Source organism: Euleptes europaea, chromosome 6, assembly GCF_029931775.1.
Source record: "Euleptes europaea isolate rEulEur1 chromosome 6, rEulEur1.hap1, whole genome shotgun sequence".
Taxonomy (NCBI): Eukaryota; Metazoa; Chordata; class Lepidosauria; order Squamata; family Sphaerodactylidae; genus Euleptes; species Euleptes europaea.
In genome coordinates, this window is record NC_079317.1 from 90,879,800 (window position 1) to 90,899,348 (window position 19,549).

Sequence of the window (19,549 nt, forward strand, 5' to 3'; positions counted from 1 at the left end):
CACCACCCTGAGCTCAGCTTTGCTGGGGAAGGCATGATATAAATTTAATAAAATAAAAAAATGTGTTTGCACATACATTTCTGATTGCAAAATAGGGATTTCCTGAATTTTTAAAGCAGCAGCCTGCATTGCATTGCAGGCTGATTTTTAAATTCAGGCTGCTTTTTAAATTCAGGATTAAGAAAGTGATGTTTGTTTCATGTGGCAGGCTGTTACATAGAACAAAAAAGAGGAAACTTGGCCAGTCATGCTGATCTCTCCCAATGCATGCCTGGATTATGGTTGAAAATATGAATATCTATTACACAGAATGAACAGAATTTTTTTAGCAAATTTGAGAAGGGCCACAGAACCATTTTTTCATTCTTTTCTGGGATTAGTTTATGAAGAAAAATCCCGTGATATCATATTTGGTATTGCTCTGTTTCTGCTCTAGGACAACCCCAATGTCAGGTAGAACAACGTATTTGCCTCCATAAGACTGATTTTGGATAACACTAGTGGAGCTATACAGGTAGAAAGTGTTGAAATGTTACAGTAAATCCATTCAGGTACCCAGGGAATAGCCAATCGATACTCTTGTTAGTGGGCTTTCCTGTAGACACATATGAATTTTTAGTGTTCACAAAATACTAACTGTTTCCTAACTACCTTTGTCAAGGTGGTCAGAACAGCCCCCTCTCTCAAAGGATAAATTCTGTGACTCAGCTAGACACACAAGCCAGGATGGGTAAGGGTTGAGTGAAGATGTAGTAGGTTGAACCTCTCTAAGCAACTAATTCATTTCCTCAGGCAGCAACAACTGTGTGTTTCCTGTGTAGCAGGAAGCGGGGGAGAAGTGGAGGGTTGGGAGAGGACTCGGGAGATGAAAAAGCTAAGAGATGAGAATCCCAGAGAGAGGATGCTAAAGGATAAGAATCAGAAACGAGAAGGATGTGTTGATGAAGGTGAGCCCTAAATAGGCTTGCCAACCTCCAAGTGGTAGCTAGAGATCTTCCCCTATTACAACTGATCCCCAGCTGTTAGAGATCTGTTCTCCAAGAGAAAATGGCCACTTTGGCAATTGGACGCTATGGCATTAAAGTCCCTCCCCTCTCCAAACCCCACTCTCCTCAGACTCCAGCCACAAAATATCCAGGTATTTCTCAACCCAGAGCTGGCAACCCTAGCCCTAAAGGTATAAAGGAAGCAAAGCATAGTAAACGGGAGGGGCCAGGAAGAAAGAGAGTAACAGGAGGCCCACAGTTCAGTATGTTTGAGATGAGGGCATGAAACTAGTGTGGTTTTATATTATATTTCACAATCCTCCAATTATACATTTCCAAGTATGGTCCTGCTTTTCCTTTTATTCTAGTTTTACTTAGTTCAGCCCCTGGAGACATTTGCTCCATCTGCTCCTATTTCTAGGCTCCCGTTTTCTTCCTTTCACCTGTAGTTCAGCCTCATGACAGCACGTAAGCAAATTTTTGCTGACTTACTAAAACAACAGTATTCAAATATCTTCAGATGTTGTTTACAATGTTAAGCTGAAGCACAAAAATGAAGAGGCAAAGGGGGGTTATTTGCATTAGTATAGGTAGGGTTGCAAGGTCCCTTCTGCCAACCAGTGTGGGACGGGGAGTGACTTATCAGCTGTGGAGTAGGGTTGCCAGGTCCCTCTTCACAACTGGTGGGAGATTTTGGGGGCGGAGCCTGAAGAGGGCGGGGTTTGGGGAAGGGAGAGACTTCAATGCCATAGAGTTCAATTGCCAAAGCGGCCATTTTTCTCCAGGTGATCTGATCTCTATCGGCTAGAGATCAGTTGAATTAGCAGGATATCTCCTGCTACTACCTGGCAGTTAGCAACCCTAGCTGGAGATCAGTTGAATTAGCAGGAGATCTCCTGCTACTACCTGGCAGATATGAGGGAGGCTGGTATCAGCGCAACAACATCACTTCCAGAACTGATGTCATCATGTCACCGATGTCATAGGAGACGCTCAGGTGTTTGGGCAAAAACTCTATGATAGAAGCCATTTTTGCCATAGAGTTTTGCCCAAATACCAGAACGTTTCCCACTACATCGGTGACATGATGATGTCAGTTCTGGAAGTGACATTATCATGTCGATGGTGAACAGGCCCAGGCCTAAATTCACTACCAGTAAGTCTCCCAGTGGCTGAATGTGGTGGGGGGAGGTGGCCCAAAGCAGGGGATCCTCCACCCCCGGCAGGGGCCTGGCAACCCTATGTATACTGCATTCTTATGTGCACTAAATGGTGATGGTGGTGGTGGTGGTGGTGGTGATGGTGGTGGGAATCTGAAAGAGAGAATGTCATTCCTTTACCCACAAATTGAAATAGATACAATATTAATGAAAAAAGGATGAGAGTTAGTTCTTGTATTTCTATCTGTGTCCCAATTCATTCATGAGTAGGTAAGGCAACCTCCTGAGATTGGGTAGACCAAGGAGGCTAGGAAGCAGTGAGGAGAGTTTCAGGAATTTTTTGTGACTCAGGCAGTGGGGTTTCCACCTCAAAAGTGTGGTACAAGTATTGAGACCATGAAAATTAGTTTGGGAGAATGTAACTTCCCTGCCATGGTATTATGGCTGGGGGCGGGGATAGAGATGAGGACAGACTTATGGCCTGCATTGTTATGCAATGGTAATTCTTACCCTAATTAGGGCCTATGAACTAATTGGTGCTTTACTCGGTTTCCTCCAGCCAAACAACTCCAGACAATTTAATTCCTCTGTGGACAACTAACGAAGCACGACACTGGGTGCTGAGAAGAGCAGGGCCTAGGATCGCCAGCCCTCCTGAGCAGCACTGGGAGAAAACTTCTTTAAATTCACTGGACGCACTTTTGAGTAGGGTTCCCAGGTGTCCGCTAATGGCAGGCAATATCCCGAGGATTCCTGCTGCTGCCCACCAACACTCAGCTGTTTGGCAGGCGGAAGCAGGCCGGACAAAAGAGGGGAGCAAGCTGTGTCCATACATGATGATGTCACTTCCGGCGCGATGCGGAAGCGCCAGCATTGCACTGTGGGAACACTATCACTCTCCCCAAAACTCTATGGAAACCATACAGTTTTGGGCCATGTGCTAGAGCATCCCCCTGGTGTGATGCCGATGCTTTCGCATCATGCTGAAAGTGACATCATCATTCAGGGTTGCAGATGGCCACCTCCTGTACTTGCCTCCCAAAGTCTGCTGCTGGTTGCCAGGAGGGAGCTGGCAGCCCTACTTTTGGGAAAAAACTGGAAGTGGTGTCATGTAGCTCTAGGAATCACTGCAAGATCTGTGGTTTTGCCATAGAGTTTCCGGCGATTCCTAGAGAGATATGAGGTCACTTCTGGTTTTTCCCCAGAAGCGTCATCACAACATGCTTGTCTCCCATGTCCCTGCTTCCCAAGTTCCCACTCATTGCCAGGTATGGCCAGATTAAAATATACTAAGTCCCTAAACTATGTCAAATGTAGGAGGTCCTTTAGCATTAGTAATTTGTAGTAACATTTTTTGTATTTAGAGGCCTGTCATAATCTGACGTCCTGACCTCTAGTTTACTTAGTTTGTGCATAAATCCAGTTCTGAAAAAGGATAACATACAGTTACTTGAGAGGTTCCAGTTTTCAACCAAGTTGAAGGATTTCCTAGAAACAGGTGAAAAACTTGTTCCTCTGTGTCTTGAAAGAGCACTCCAGCCCTCATGATTGCAAAGAACTAACTAGGGGTTCTTTTACTTTTTCCCTAACTAAAATTTTGAACAAGGAAATCAATGTAAGGATCCTAGTTATAACATTTCCCCATACTACTGTTGTACTATAGCCCTGTTGGTGAACCTATGGCATGTGTGCCGCAACCGGCACACCGAGCCCTCTCTGTGGGCACGCACGGAGCCGTCATGTCTGCCTAGGGCTGTGCCATGTTGCTGTGGTGAGGGCACTGAGGGCGGTGCTCCTTCTCCCCAAGCCCATGCTCCCCAAGCCTGTGCTGGCGCCCTCCCTCTCCTTGCACCCGGGGCAAGCCCCTCCCTCTGTCTCAGCTGAGCTGCGGCTGCAGCTCAGCTGTTTGTTGGGGCGCCACGCCCGTCTTCAGTTTGGACCGGGAGGCTGTGGCCGAGCACCTTGCCATGCCCCCCCTCTCAGCTGAGCTGCGGGGCAGCTCAGCTGTTTGTTGGGGGCCCCGCCCGTCTTCAGTTTGTGTGCCCATCTAAAAAAAATTCTACAACATTTGCAGACAATCCTACAAGCCATCAGGAAATCTACAAGGAATTTTCTAGCATTGTAGCAGCTGCAAAGGAGAATTTTAGTAACAGATTTTTACAGTTCCGTAAGATGGAGACAACCCTGTGTTTTCTTACTTCTCCAGATAAAGCCAAATTTGAAGAACTTGATCTTTCCTGCCTACACTGGTTAGATTTAGAAAATCTGGAAATGGAGCTAATAGAATTTCAAGAAAGCTCTATCTGGAAAAATAAATTCTATGACCTGCGTGAAACATTTGAGAAGATAGAAGGGATGCCAAAGGACAGCACAGTTAGTTCTGAAAATGAAATCCTTAAAGTGTGGAATTCTCTGCCAAATAATTTTAAGTCAATGAAAGCATATGGGATTGCTTTCCTTACTTTGGATCATCTTATGCTTGTGAGCAGCTGTTATATCAAATCTGAATTATATCAAATCTGACACCAGAAACAGGCTAACAGATGACCTGAGTGCTGCATGTGTTGCTCTCAAACTTACAAAGTATGAGCCAAGGGTAGACAAATTATCAGCATGCACACAACAGCAAAAATCACATTAATTGTTCAAAAAAAAATTGACCATGTCCTCAAAGATGTCACAAAAATGGTGAATTACATCATGGCTCGTGCTCTGAATTGTCGACAGTTTCAAGCACTTCTTGAGGAGGTTCAGGCACAGTATAATTGTTTACTTATGTACAATAATGTCTGGTGGCTGAGCAGAGGATGAGTCCTGGAGAGATGCATGCCCAATGCAAACGTTTACCTTTCAATAAAAAGTTGTTTGTATCATTGAAAGCTCTGTTATTGTGCTTTTCTTTTAACATAAAATATGTGAATGTATGAGTTGTTTTTTTCTAAACTAAAACCTCAGTATTCAGGTTAAATTGCCGTAATGGCACTTGGCGATAAATTATAAGTGGGTTTTGGGTTGCAGTTTGGGCACTCGGTCTCTAAAAGGTTCGCCATCACTGTACTATAGTGCACAGAGAAACTTGGCTACAACCAGTGACTCATAATATGAATCTATAGGATGCCCAGTCAATGAAAATGGAGGCCTTAATCCTCTGTGCTGGCCATAAGATTCAAGGCCCTCAATTTTCTTGCTGAAGAAACCCAGATATGTTGATATACCTCACTGCCAAATCATTGTTATTTAAAGATTTTAGATAAAACACTCTTGACCAGAGAGGCGTTCAAAGAAGCCCTGAAAATATCCTGGCAGGACTGTTAAGATCCAAGCAATTGTGATTCAAGCATCTATTACCAAACCTAATAATGTCACATCCTTATTGGATTTCATGGGAACAACTTTATCAACAAAGAATATTCATTATATTTTCCAGTTTGTCTTCCTTTACTTGACTGTTTGGATAGTCATAGGTTACGATCTCAGGTTTGATTCTAAAGTCACCATTTAATTGTTTATTTGTTTTAGTTTGAATATTAAATCAGTTAAAATTTTCTCATGTACCAATACCAATACCAATGTATTGGTAACATTTTAATCAATCATAGAAAATGTAAATCTCAATCTAGTGAAAGTAAAATCAATGGATTCCCGGCAGTTTTTTAACATGATTAAATATGGATTTAGATCTCCCCCACAGACATCAAAGGGACATCAAAGTGTTTAAATTTGGTGGGATTGTGTCCATCACTCACAGATTAACCAAATATCCTGAGTCCTGTTCACAAGTTACAGTGAACACATGTGTAATCTGTGCACAGTGTACTCTTGATTTCTCTTTACGTGGGAGTTGGGTAATTCTCATGTTATATTCAGTGCATGTATAGTTGAACGCATGATTTAAACCCCACATTTATCCAGATACTGGGCCCCAGTGTTATTTGTAAAGTGAAATGTCCTCTTAGTTTGAGTGGTAAAGGGCCGCTTGCAATGCTTGCACTAAGAATTTGAGTGGTATAAGGCCCCTCGCGAAGGGGAAGTGACGTGCCTCAGCTGGTCGACGGGCAGAGGGGTGAATGGCCAGGAGTTTGCCCTCCACCCCCGGGCAACTGGCAACCCTACTTCTTGGGCTGGGGACCACTAATAAGTTGTTACTAGATGAGTACCAGACCATTTAGGGCTTTGAAGGTCAGTACCAGAACCTTAAACCTGATCCGATTGGATATGTGCTTGCCATGAGGTCCCTGTGAGGACCTCATGTTGTTGAGCAATACTGTGGAACACAGAAAAGTTCTGTAGAGCTCCTGATGACAGCCACAGCCTTTTGTTTAGTCTAGTAATCTAGTTGCTACTAAACTATGATACTGGGGGGGGGGGAGGTTTGCCATCAATTCACAGCTGACTTATGGTGACCCTGTAAGGTTTTCCAGGCAAGAGATGTTCAGAGGTGGTTTGCCATTGCCTGCTTCTGCCTCACGACCCTTGTATTCTTGGAGGTCTCCCATCCAAATACTAGCCAGGGCCTACCCTACTTAGCTTCTGAGATCTGACCAGATCAGGCTAGCCTGGGGCTTTCCAGGTCAGGAGACACTGAGGCATAGAGTCCAGCAAGGCAGTTGCTATTAAATGTTGCCACACAAGTTATATAAGCAGATCACATGAAGACTGGATCATGTATTGAGGTCATTGCTGGGTCTAAGCAATGGTGGCACATGTCGTTATGAGTAGGTTGCATTGGCTGCCCTCTTTCTGCTTGGGGTTGACCTGTTAGACAAGTTTACAAGAGTCTGTAGGTTATTGGGTTATGGTTGCATCATAATTACACAGCTACATTTTTCTAGGGGTATTTGTGTTCACTTCCCATTAAAGGCAATCAATAGGCTGTGAGTATCTAGGGCAGTGTGGCTACTATTAATACCCTCCTGTTAAAAAATAAATAATTACTCTGACTGGAATCATACCTTAAGTCAAGAGGCCATTTAAATTGTGTACAGGATATTTATTTATTTAAAACACAGTAAGCTAACCAATTTTAAAAATCTTTGCCCTAACACTTTAGCATTAACTGAGGTTTTTCTTCTATAATCAGATGGCTTATGCTTAACATAGGGTTATCTACTATGTCAGAAAGTAGAAACTATTAGATATGAAATTCCTGTGAATAAGTTTTTTTAAAAAAACTGGTTTTTCTCACAACATGTGCCTTTCATGCCTACAGATATTTCAGCCTCGGTATTCATCCCTGCAATCATTCTGAATTGTGGGAAAGTCCCTCTCATAGACAGCAGTGTTTTACAAATTCAGTAAGGGAAGGTGGGACCACTTGAAGCAATGACAAAGCTTCAAGGTGTTCCACATCACAGTTAATGCTTGCCATGGAGCAAACTAAATGAGGAACATGGGAAGCATCAGCAGTATCCTAATGGTTGTTTCTTCCTCTTGAGGTGCAAGTGTGAATTTGATTGGAACAGGAGGAGAGGAGGGGAGGGGTGTTTAACTCTTTCCCTGTGATCTGCTTTTTCCAAACAAAAAAAAAATCACCCCTCTTCCCTTCCAAGTCAGAGTTAAGTTAGGGAGGAAATAGCTAGGAAAGGTAGATTTCTAAAAGAAAACAGTCTACAAGGAAAAAGTCACAAGTCTGATCAGATTCGTAATCCCTTTTAGGTGCATATCTCTTGTATCATCCAGTTTCTAAGAAGTAGACCAGTGTGTTTAATAACTTTTCCAAATAATTGTATTGTTTTGTTACCATGGGGGTATGCGAGCATCACAAATTATCATTCTAATTCTGTATCAGCAAGTAGGGAAGAGCATAATTATCATTTTCAAAAAAAAATATCAGGAGTTATCATTGGGAAGTTGTTCGAATAAATATTGGAAAAGTACTCCCAAGTGAAAACAATGATAGTGCTGTTTTAAAATTATAAATTTTGAAGCCCCTCTCCTGTGGCAGAGGGACCAGGGAGGGAGGGAGAAGCCCGCTAGGGTTGCCAGGTCCCGCTTCTCAACTGGTGGGAGATTTTGGGGGCGGAGCCTGAAGAGGGCGGGGTTTGGGGAGGGGAGGGACCAATGCCATAGAGTTCAATTGCCAAAGCAGCCCCTTTTAACCTTAAAGAGCCATTATTTCTATGCATAAATAACAAAATAGTAGTACCTATAATAATATATATATGTGTATATATTCAAAACATAGATAACTATTGGCTTACACAGTAGACATATTTTCAATGTTTAACACAATTTCTACTAGTATCCACTGTTCAAAAATAAATGTTTATTTTTACACTATAAAGGTTTCCAATATCTCACAGTGCTTATTAATATAGATGCAACGTGTATATTTCTTTAAATCTAACATACATCTTTTTGTTAGTTATACAAAATACAAAATAAAGCCTAATAGTATGCAAATTCTAAATAATACATTCTCTTGTCGGTTTGAAATTTCGAATCAGATTGAAATCTTATTCACTAAAATCAGCAGGTAGTTAATTCATCAGGTAGAGTTCAGAAAAGTCAAAATGCTGTATTTTCTTTTTCAGCTTATAGACTGTATTGTTCTTAATAATCTGTTATAAGGTTGAAATCTGTGTCTACTGTCTACTTCAGGTAGTGAAATCATCAGGTAAAGTCAACTTCAGGGGGTGAGATCACCAGGTAAAGACAAGTTTCCGGGTTGCACTTGTTTCGTTGGATTACTTCATCAGTGAATTACCATCTATTCCTTACTAGGAACATAATAGGGTGTGCTAATAGGGTAATTACTGCTCTGTAATTCTTTCATAAACATTGCTAACTGAGGTTATATTGAATGCTTCTATAGTGTCTTTCATACAGTACAATCCTTCTTAGCACTACTCTATGGAATCTGTAGGCCAGGTCTTCATATAGTAAATAATGGCAATTCAAAGGGTAAGAAGTGTTGCTGACCATAAGGGGCATGCTTCCTCATCCTTAGCCCCTCCTGCTGCCTCCCTGGCTAGTCCCAATGTTAGAAATGTTAGAATTGGGAATAGTGGAGGGGGGGGAGCTTTCTGCTATTCCTGATCCAATCTGATGCTGGAAATATCAGGCATTTTAATGGGCTGGAAATATCTGATTGCACAGCCCCTAATACACACGCTCCAGAAGTAAGCTTATATCCCAGCTACTCTTGCATCAAGGATCACTTGCTGAGCACAAATTGCTGAGGGCTCTTCTCATATGATATTTCAGCACAAATATTACAAAATGCACGTGACCTTGCTTGCAAGCTTAAAATCTAAATCACCTGTACTGTCTGCTGTAAACTGTGCTTATTAGAAAGAGTCTATATTGTACCAGTGTCTGAACTGCAAACGAATCATAATGCTTTTTTTAAATATATATAGTAATGACTGTTTAACTTCATAATAGACATGGTCATGAGAGAGACACCTGTTCGCCTATGGCAAAGTAATGTAGATGTTAAACTTAATCTGCTAGAAAGCAAACCCAAAGATTTGTCGGGAGATTCCAGGAGAAAAAGAGGAAAAAGCAATAGAGCAGCCAGGCTAAAACAGATTAGATTGTTCTAGTATGAAACTAGCTAAGCTCTGTGAATTCTGTTTTTAGGCTTGCTCTGCAGAGCCCTGCGGTTAGGCAAGGGCCTAACAGATGCATCCTGTCTATTCTAAATCAGTAACTAGCAGAGGAATTTCAACTTTGCATAAGTGAAGCAGAGGAGAGTAGGATTTGAACTTAATAGCTTAATAAGAAAATAATAGACTTATTAGCAAGAAAATCAAAAGCAGTTTAGAAAATATAGAGAGAGAGGTTTAGTATAAGAGAAGCTATCATAACCAACATAAGTCAAGGGAGCTGGAAATGGGCTGAGGGCAGCAGAGACTGCTAAGAACTACTTGTATGTCCAAGGATATGAACATGTGTAGGTAGTAGGAGTGGATTTGTGCCCACTAGATCACCAGGCATTTATGTTGTAACATAGCCTACACACATATACATTGTATGTGCATAAACTCTGCACATTATCAGGAGTCTCCACTGTGCCTGTGTGTAGGCTTATCCATATCGTGACATTAATGTATGGAGGTCAGCAGTGGGAGGAGATCAGCACAGGAGTTGCTCTGTCTCAGTGGTGGACCGCATGAATGAATGATGTCTGACTGGGTTTGCCCCTGTGGGAACAATTGTACTGAAACGGTTGCTCACGTCTTATTTTATTGTAGTTTCTATATAGAACCTCGTAACGAACTTTTAAGCCCCCTGTTGGTTAATAGACAGAATGTCCCAGATTCTTTTAATGTTTCCTGTTTATTAAAAACAAATATTGGAGATGGTGGCACAGTTTTTAAAATTTGCTTTAAAAGAAGAAGAAGAGTTGGTTTTTATATGCCGACTTTCTATCTATCTATCTATCTATCTATCTATCTATCTATCTATCTATCTATCTATCTATCTATCTATCTATCTATCTATCTTCCTCCTCCTCATCATTATTATCTATCTATCTATCTATCTGTCTATCTATCTATCTATCTATCTATCTATCTATCTATCTATCTATCTATCTATCTTAACCATTCTATAAAGAGCACTTTTTAATATTTCCGTTCCTTTTGTATCCTTCTGTATTGTGTTCTTATGCCAATAAAGGAAAGGAATGAATGAATGAATGAATGAATGAATGAATGAAAAGATGAGGAGAAGCCATATGTACATACCGGAGGCCCCAGATTCAATCCTTGGCATCTCCCCCTTGAAAAAAGATATCAGGACTCAGGATGGGAAAAAGCCTCCAGTCTGACCCCTTGGAGACCACTGCCCATCAGAGTACACAGTAGCTGGACTGACAGTCCGACTCCATATAAGGCAGCGGCCTACGTTATGACAAATAAATAATTAAGGGTGGCTTTTTAAATAACATGTGCTAGCCTTTGAGTATTAAATTTTGATTTGAGTTGCACTTCCTTCAGCATGTCAACAAGGGTCCCATTTTGAGGTTCTGATAATACGCAAATGTAATAAATTGTGGCAAAAAGCAGGCGATTAATTAAAACATCTTTCGATGTCATGTGTTTCAAGCCCATAAATTCTTTCAGGAGCCCTGCTCCCTGAACAGAAGAAACATGAGCGGTGCGGTGAAGGAAAGGCACTTCACACCTGGAACAGAGAAGCCACACTCACCTTGCCAAATACTGTTCTCTAAGCCACCTAGTGGTTGTTTAATGAACCTGCTGTACCTGACAATGCTAAGACAAAAATACACCTGCGTCGTAAAGCACAGAAACTGCTGAATTGCAGCAGTACATTAATCTTCCTTCGTGGCCATCATTTGATTCAGAAACTGGCTGTTACACACATGTAGAACTTCTTTGTTCCCTGCACACCAACAGTAGGAGAATGTCTGTAAAGTACTTCAAATGCCACATGTACGGTTGCCATATGCCTGGTTCTGGCGGGCGATTGCCTGCCAACTAACCAGACTTCATGCGGAGTGCTCCTGCTTCCCCTGCAGTGGTGATCCTGTGCATACATGGCTGCGACGTCGTCACTTCCGGGGTAAGCCCAGAAGTGGAGCATCGCGAGGGACACTCTTGCTCTCTGGGGGATAGGGTTGCCAACCTCTAGGTACTTTGTGTACTTTGTATTTTGTATTTTTGTATATAGTGTACATATTGTCCTTTTGTAATTAAGTATTCACTTAGTATCTTGCACTTCATTATATAGTAGTATTGCATTGATATCGTGTGCTGGTTTTGTTTTCTCAACAAAACCTCCAGGTACTAGCTGGAGATCTCCTGCTATTACAACTGATCTCCAGCCGATAGAGATTAGTTCACCTGGAGAAAATGGCCGCTTTGGCAATTGGACTCTATGGCATTGAAGTCCCTCCTCTTCCAAACACCGCCTCCTCAGGCTCCGCCCCAAAAACCTCCCACCAATGGCAAAGAGGGACCTGGCAACCCTACTGGGGGGAAGTGCAAGAGCGTCCCACGTGATAATGCATTTCCTGGTTTACCCCAGAAATGACATTGTTGGCCATTTTTGCATGGTCAATTTTGATGCTCACTCAAAGCTCTTTTTAAAAATGTGACTTTAAAAATGCCTTTTCACGGTCCCGACGCAAAAGGAGAAGTTCCACTCCTCCCACTCGCCTGCTCCTTTGTTCCTGTTTGGATAGCCATTAGCATGTGCATAGCTAACACGCCTCTGTTGTTTTGCATAGTTCCTTGAGGGGGAGTCTTTGCGGCAAACACCAAAGGTTGCTTTAAATGGGCTCTTTAGTAATGTGAAGCAGGTATGTGCCGGCTTCGCAGTCACTTCTGGAATGATGGTTCAGCATGCAAAATAAAAAAAAAATGCGGGGCAATTCAGCCTGGAACGCGCTGCTAATTACCATGCAAAAATGGCCATTGTGTCCACATACGTGTGGGATCACTGCCTCCTGCCCGGCCCCCGAAAAGCTCCCGCCAATGCCGAGGGGGGACCTGGCAACCCTAGCCACATGTGAATGTGACCTAAAGAAGGGGAGGGAGAACAAGAGAAATAGATTGTACGACTGGGAAGCTGATAACGGTAACAGTGAGTGAGGTAGTACATTGGAGTACAAGGGACCTCGGTGTTGTGAAACAGACTCAAATATCTGTGGTGGAGAGATGAGAAATATACTATGTGTAGGTTAAATCAGTAGGAATTAAGAATTATGGAAGGGTTGGATATACTTGCTAGAAACTTGAGATAGTTGAAAAAATGGCACTATGTTTATTCTGCTGTGGATGTACAATGTCCTGAGAACAGTTGTGCCTATTGTCACTTTATTTCATTGTCAGAAAATAGAAATAAACAAGTTGGAATCTGCACGGATTTGCGGGAGGCATCTAATATCCCCTCCCCCTTGATTTCCTTTCTTCTTTTCCTGAAAACCTCCACATCCTCTCCCCTTTTCCTGCTCCCTTCTCACCTTCCCACGCAACAGCCAGCCTACCTTCATCTGCTCCCCTGACTTAAGTTTTTTCACTCCCCCCTGGCCGCCTCTACCTAAGAAAACTGTGGTCCAGCTTTGTGATGGTAGCTACTGGGCCAGGCCCAACTGCACGCTAAGGAACCCTCAAGGAATTGTGGGGTGACAACTCACTTTCCCCTATATCCTCTTCCCCACATTATTTCCCCTTTCCTTCCTCCTGCCAACCCCCACATCCTCTCCCTTATCCCTGCCTCATTCTCTCCTTCTCAGCCGATCACCAACCTACCTTTTATCTGCCTCCCATCTTCAGCTATATTTATTATTTATTTATTTCATTTAGACTCCTTTTTTCTTCGCAGTGGGGGACCAAAGCAGCTTACATTATTCTCCTCCTTTTCATCCATACAACAACTCTGTGGGGTAACTTAGACTGAGGGCGAAAACGCATGGTCGCTTTAGCCTCCTTCATTGCCTGTTTCAGCCAGGATTCAGCCAGGATCGAACACATGTGTTTTGCCGAACGTGCGTTCGATCCTGGCTGAAACAGGGAATAAAGGAGGCTAAAGCGACCATGCGTTTTCACCCTGAAAGTATGTGACTTGCCACAAAAGATCCAGTCAGCTTCCACAGCAAAGTGGGGATTTGAGCCTGGGTCTCCCAGACCCTGTTCTGAAGCTCTTACCACTAAAGCACATTGGCTTTCTGAAGATGGCTGTTGTTGAACAGTAGCAAGCAGCCAGGCCTTGTTCAGTCATGCAAATTGGGTGATATCAAGTCACTCAAATGTTGCTTCCATGACTAGGGTTGCCAACCCTCAGATGGGACCGAAAGACCTCCCAGAATTACAACTAAACTTCAGATGACAGAGGTCTGTCCTCCTGGAGAAAGTGGCTGCTTTGGAGGGTGGACTATATGGCATTATATCTGGCTGAGGCCTCTCCCCAAACTTTGCCCTCCTCGAACTCCAGCAGAAAATCCCCAGGAGTTTCCCATCCTGAAGCTGGCCACCCTGGGATTCAGGCCTGGCCCCAATGAGTAGGGTTGTCAACCTCCAGGTACTAGCTGGAGATCTCCTGCTATTACAACTGATCTCCAGTTGATAGAGATCAGTTCCCCTGGAGAAAATGGCCACTTTGGCCATTGGACTTAATGGCATTGAAGCCCCTCCCCAAACCCTGCCCTCCTCAGGCTCCGCCCCAGAAACCTCCCGCCGGTAGCGAAGAGGGACCTGGCCACCCTACCAATTAGTCCTCCCTTAAAGGCCAAAGTAGGCCTGGAGAAGACCCTGCTCTCTTCTCCTGCCTTTTACTTCCCCGTTCACAGCTCCAGTCACGGGATTTAAGTATCCAAAGGTTTGACTGACTCCGCTATTAGAATATAAGATCCTGTGATCTAGATGCCGGTAAGCTCGGTATCACATGAAAGAAAATAAGGTTAGTTCCTTTAAACAGGAGGCTGTAGCCTGGCACTTAATCAAAAGCATGTTACGTTAAACAAAACTCTCAGTCATTTGCATCTCTGAATCATTTGCAAATCATATAGAGATCATATTTATCTTGTTAAGTACACCAAGGGATCAACGTGTTTGTATTTGTGGATCCCGACCCCAACTCTGGAGGGCTTGATTCATTACATCCTATTTTGCCCATTGTATGCAAGCCCCATAACTAATTTTTTGGCAGGAATATTATCTGGTATTAATACACATTTGGATGCAGAGAAAAGTATATTTCTGTTATCAGATATTAATGCATATGCATCATATAGAGTCTCTTAGTTTGCTCTTGCAGCAAAGAAAATAAGGTCTAACATGGTATCAGAATAAGCAGCTACTTTTCTTTTAATTGAAATGTTTTAGTAAATCTCATTATTTAATATTTTGCTTGCTAATCTATTGTATTTGTATTTTATTTATTTGTTTTAGCAAATTGTGATGGCCAATGGCTATATACAATACAATTTTCATTTCATTTCATTTCGCATGTTAAGAGTTACACGACAGAAAAACTCCTGTGCTGTTCGATATGGATTTACTTCATTTGAATAAGAACATTTTTTGTATATACCATAAACAATTTTGTTCCTCAAAATGTATTAAATATAAAACATCCAATGATTGGATCTTTGATCTATTTCTGCCAGCTTCCTGTGGTGGTGGGGAGGCGATTTTTGCCTATTTCCCCTCGTACTGCAGACCCCCACCCCCATCCCACCCAGCTCTTTTTCAGGGGTTTGAACCTTTGGGATTGTTTCAGGGCTGAAGCAGGAGGGTAAAACAGGAAACTTCAGTTTCAGAAATGGAGCTCTGTTCATGGATTTTTGGATCCAACCCATTTTTTTCCCCAACATGGTCACAAATTAGTAACTACCTAACCTATAATATCTTGCTCTGAAACGAAGTGTTTTTTTCAGGATGATACGTATTATGTCCCTCCTTGGGGCTGACAAAAAAAAAAGAAGCAACAAGTGCTAAATAACTTGTATCACTTAGTTTTAAATTACAAGAAAAACAAGCCTGCATTTTGTATTTTTGAGGAAAATCCTGGGTGGAATCTTTTTCAGTGCTATCAAAGTATTTATGAATATGGTTTCAAGGGAAAAGAAAGAACTAATAACTATAAAAAACCGTACACATCATTTTTTTCCAGTGAGCACTTACATAATTCTTATAACTGGAATTCACCATTGTTTATGCAATATGCCATCTTCAAAGGAATGCCAAGTTATTATAAATGTATCCATACACTCCTCAGACTTACATGACGAAATTTAAAAGCACTCACAGATAATCTAGTCTGGTTGTGTGACCTGAAACGCATCATATCATACACATCATATCCACATTAAACAAGTGAGGTTCAAACTACACGCTAGTAGTAAAAATAACCCCCCCCCCCGACACAATGCTGTTTTGGCATGGAAAACAGCTGCTGGGAGGCAGGAGCCCTTCCTCCCCCCAGGGCTGCATTCTGTTTAGACTCTCTCTCTCTCTGTACAAAATGACCAGAATCCATTTATGCATGGCAATTAGCAGCGCGTTCCAGGCTAAATTGCCCCGCATATTTTTTTTGAATTTTTCACGCTGAGCCGTCATTCAGGAAGTGACTGCGAATCCAACGCATACCTGCTTTGCCTTATTTAAGAGACCCTTTAACATGACCTTTGGTGTTTGCTCTGCCCCTGCTGCAAAGAACCCCCTGAAGGAACCATGCAAAACAACAGCGTCGCGTTAGCTATGCACATGCTAATGGCTATGCAAACAGGAATGAAGGAGCAGGCGAGTGGGGTGTGTGGAATTTCTCCTTTTGTGTCGGGAAAGTGAATAGGCATTTTTAAAGTGGTATTTAAAAAAGAGCTTTGGGCGAGCATCAAAATTGACCATACATAAACGGCCTTTTTTAGAAGCCACTGAAGTGGCTGTGTCACTGCGGGGAATCAGAGTTGGGTCCAGGTTCTAAACACTAACATGTAATTTGTCCTTCAGTCTATATGTCTCCTCCCTGCCACCATTTTTCAGGGTAGGGGCCACAGGTCAGGGGGAGAATCTATGTTGATCCCATAAAATAGTATCGCAAATTTTATCCTGAAAGTTCAATAAAGTTCATGTGACCTCCTCAAGAGAATATGTTCTGTAAAGCAGTGGTTCTCAGACTTTTTGAACTATGACCCACTTCTACACTTAACTGCACTTTTGAAACCCACTTGCAAAGTAACCCCATAATAGACATAAAATGCAGGAATCAAATCTCACCTCGTTCAAGAGTTTCTATTTTATTTTTCATGTTTAGTATTTATAAATCAATAGCATTACTGAGCCCCGTGGTGCAGAGTGGTAAGCTGCAGTACTGCAGTCCAAGCTCTGCTCACGACCTGCGTTCAATCCCAACGGAAGTTGGTTTCAGGTAGCCGGCTCAAGGTTGACTCAGCCTTCCATCTGAGGTCGGTAAAATGAGTACCCAGCTTGCTTGCTGGGGGTAAAGGGAAGATGACTGGGGAAGGCACTGGCAAACCACCCCGTAAACAAAGTCTGCCTAGGAAACGCCGGGATGTGACGTCACCCCATGGGTCAGGAATGACCTGGTGCTTGCACAGGGGACCTTTACCTTTTACCAAGCAGAGTAAATGTTGGATACTAGCCTTTTCCTGGCCACCTTACTGAGTTGGAATGGATCCTAGTAGCAGCACTAGTCAGGTTGAATGGTTTGGAAGGTTTGCAGGCTTTAGTTATGCTAAACATAACTCTTTAGTTCAACATATTAATTCAGTTAAAATTTTACAATTTTAGTGATGCCCTTAAACTGCTTCAAAATAATGTTTCTATTAAGGACAAAGTATCTTTTGATAGCTCTATATTTCTCTATATTTATATAGAGCCCTGTGGCGCAGAGTGGTAAGCTGCAGTACTGCAGTCCAAGCTCTGCTCACGACCTGAGTTCGATCCTGACGGGAGTTGGTTTCAGGTAGCCGGCTCAAGGTTGACTCAGCCTTCCATCCTTCCGAGGTTGGTAAAATGAGCACCCAGCTTGCTTGCTGGGGGTAAAGGGAAGATGACTGGGGAAGTCACTGGCAAACCACCCCGTAAACAAAGTCTGCCTAGGAAATGTTGGGATGTGACGTCACCCCATGGGTCAGGAATGACCTGGTGATCGCACAGGGGACCTTTACCTTTATTTAACATTACCGAGGACAGGCTGTATTTCGTAACTGCTTTGTACATTAAGCAGAGGCAAACCCAAATTTGTCACCTCTCCCAACACACCCTGTTTCTCCTCCTCCTTCCTGGTTTTGCGACAGCTGTCATAGACTTGTGGCCCATTTTTGTGTCCCAACCCACCACTACTGCAAAGCAAGCCCTCTTGTCTCCAGTCAATGCAACCTCTATGTGCAAAAGGACGGAATAGAAAAAAAAAATCAATGCTATCATTTAAACCCACTGATGAAGCTGAAGTTTATGGTGTTGAAGTCACAGAATTTGTAGAAGTTAACTTTAACCGTAAATCAAGCTTCCAATTCACATTTTAGTGCCTTAATAAATTTTCCTCACAAGTATGAATAAGCACATGGTACTAATAAAGTTAGGAGGGAAGGCAGCATGGTACAGCCCGATCTCGTCAGATCTCGGAAGCTAAGCAGGGTCAGCCCTGGTTAGTATTTGGATGGGAGACCACCAAGGAAGACCAGGATTGCTGTGCAGAGGAAGGCACTGGCAAACCACCTCTGTTAGTCTCTTGCCATGAAAATCCCAAAAGGGGTCGCCATAAGTCAGCTGGACTTGACGGCACTTTACACACACACACACTAATAAAGTATTCAGAGGTTAAAAACTGGATTCTCCTCTTCAAAACTGAATTTCAGAATAAGGAAGTGTTAATGTGAAATAATGATTGCTGGAATGAATAATATCGGAATGATGTAAACCAAATTACCTTGGTTCTTCTCCCCCCACCCAGAGTGTTGTCCTTGAAGCCTCAAGAAGAGAAAGTATCACAAATGATAAACCAGACTTAAGGTGTAAAACGTAAGTTCAGTCATTTTATTTATTCATTTAATTGAAAACATATGTATGTTATCTTTCCATAAAGGTACCATTTGTGATTATCTCTGAGAGGTAAAGTTGCCAGGTCCCTCTTTGCCACCGGTGGGAGGTTGTTGGGGTGGAGCCTGAGAAATGCAGGGTTTGGGGAGGGGAGGGATTTCAATGCCATAGAGTCCAATTGCCAAAGCAGCCATTTTCTCCAGGTGAACTGATCTCTATCGGCTGGAGATCAGTTGTAATAGCAGGAGATCTCCAGCTAGTACCTGGAGGTTGGCAACCCTACTGAGAGGGTATCATAAGAAAGAAAAGTATGGATTGGAATTTGTCATCTGTGTGGAGCTGATCATTCATACACACTAGAACAGTATAAGGCAGCTTTCTAGACTAAACCAGAAAATTTGTCATTCTTGAAATTAGTATAGCCAGCATGGTGTAAAGGTTAAGAGCAATAGACTCTAATTTGGAGAACCAGATTTGAGTCCCCACTCCTACACATGAAGCCTGCTGGGTGACCTTGGGCTAGTCAGTTTTCTCTGAACTCTCTCAGCACCACCTACCTCACAAGGTGTTTGTTGTAGGCTTACCAGGTCTCCACCGGTGGAAACGTTTCTTTGGCTTGTGATGCGCGCGCATACCTGGCGCAATGCTCCCACGCGCCTGGCACGACATGTGTGTGCGTGTGGCGCAACTCTCCTATGTCACTTCCGGTTTTACCCGGAAGCTATGTGGATGCTCTATCAATCTCTGCCGAAACTGGTTTCCATAGAGTTTTGGCGGAGGCTGCTAAGTGTCTGCGTCACTTCCAGGTAAAACCGAAAGGGATGTGGACGCGTCACACGGGCGCTCGTGCATGCGTCGCCCGCCGGCCCTCACGTGATCGGTGGGCAACCCGGTGGATTGGCGGGATTTTACCCACCACCACCGGGCACTT

At 42.9% G+C, this 19,549-nt stretch overlaps 1 protein-coding gene across 1 annotated transcript in view; it reads left to right on the forward strand.

Annotated features, from left to right (window-relative positions):
* Positions 1-19,549, forward strand: part of TRPM5 (transient receptor potential cation channel subfamily M member 5) — a 116,036-nt gene that overhangs the window by 35,674 nt on the left and 60,813 nt on the right. Inside the window, exon 2 of the mRNA XM_056851954.1 lies at positions 18,665-18,690. Coding sequence (XP_056707932.1) covers positions 18,665-18,690 — 26 coding nt within the window. The remainder of the gene's footprint in view (positions 1-18,664; positions 18,691-19,549) is intronic.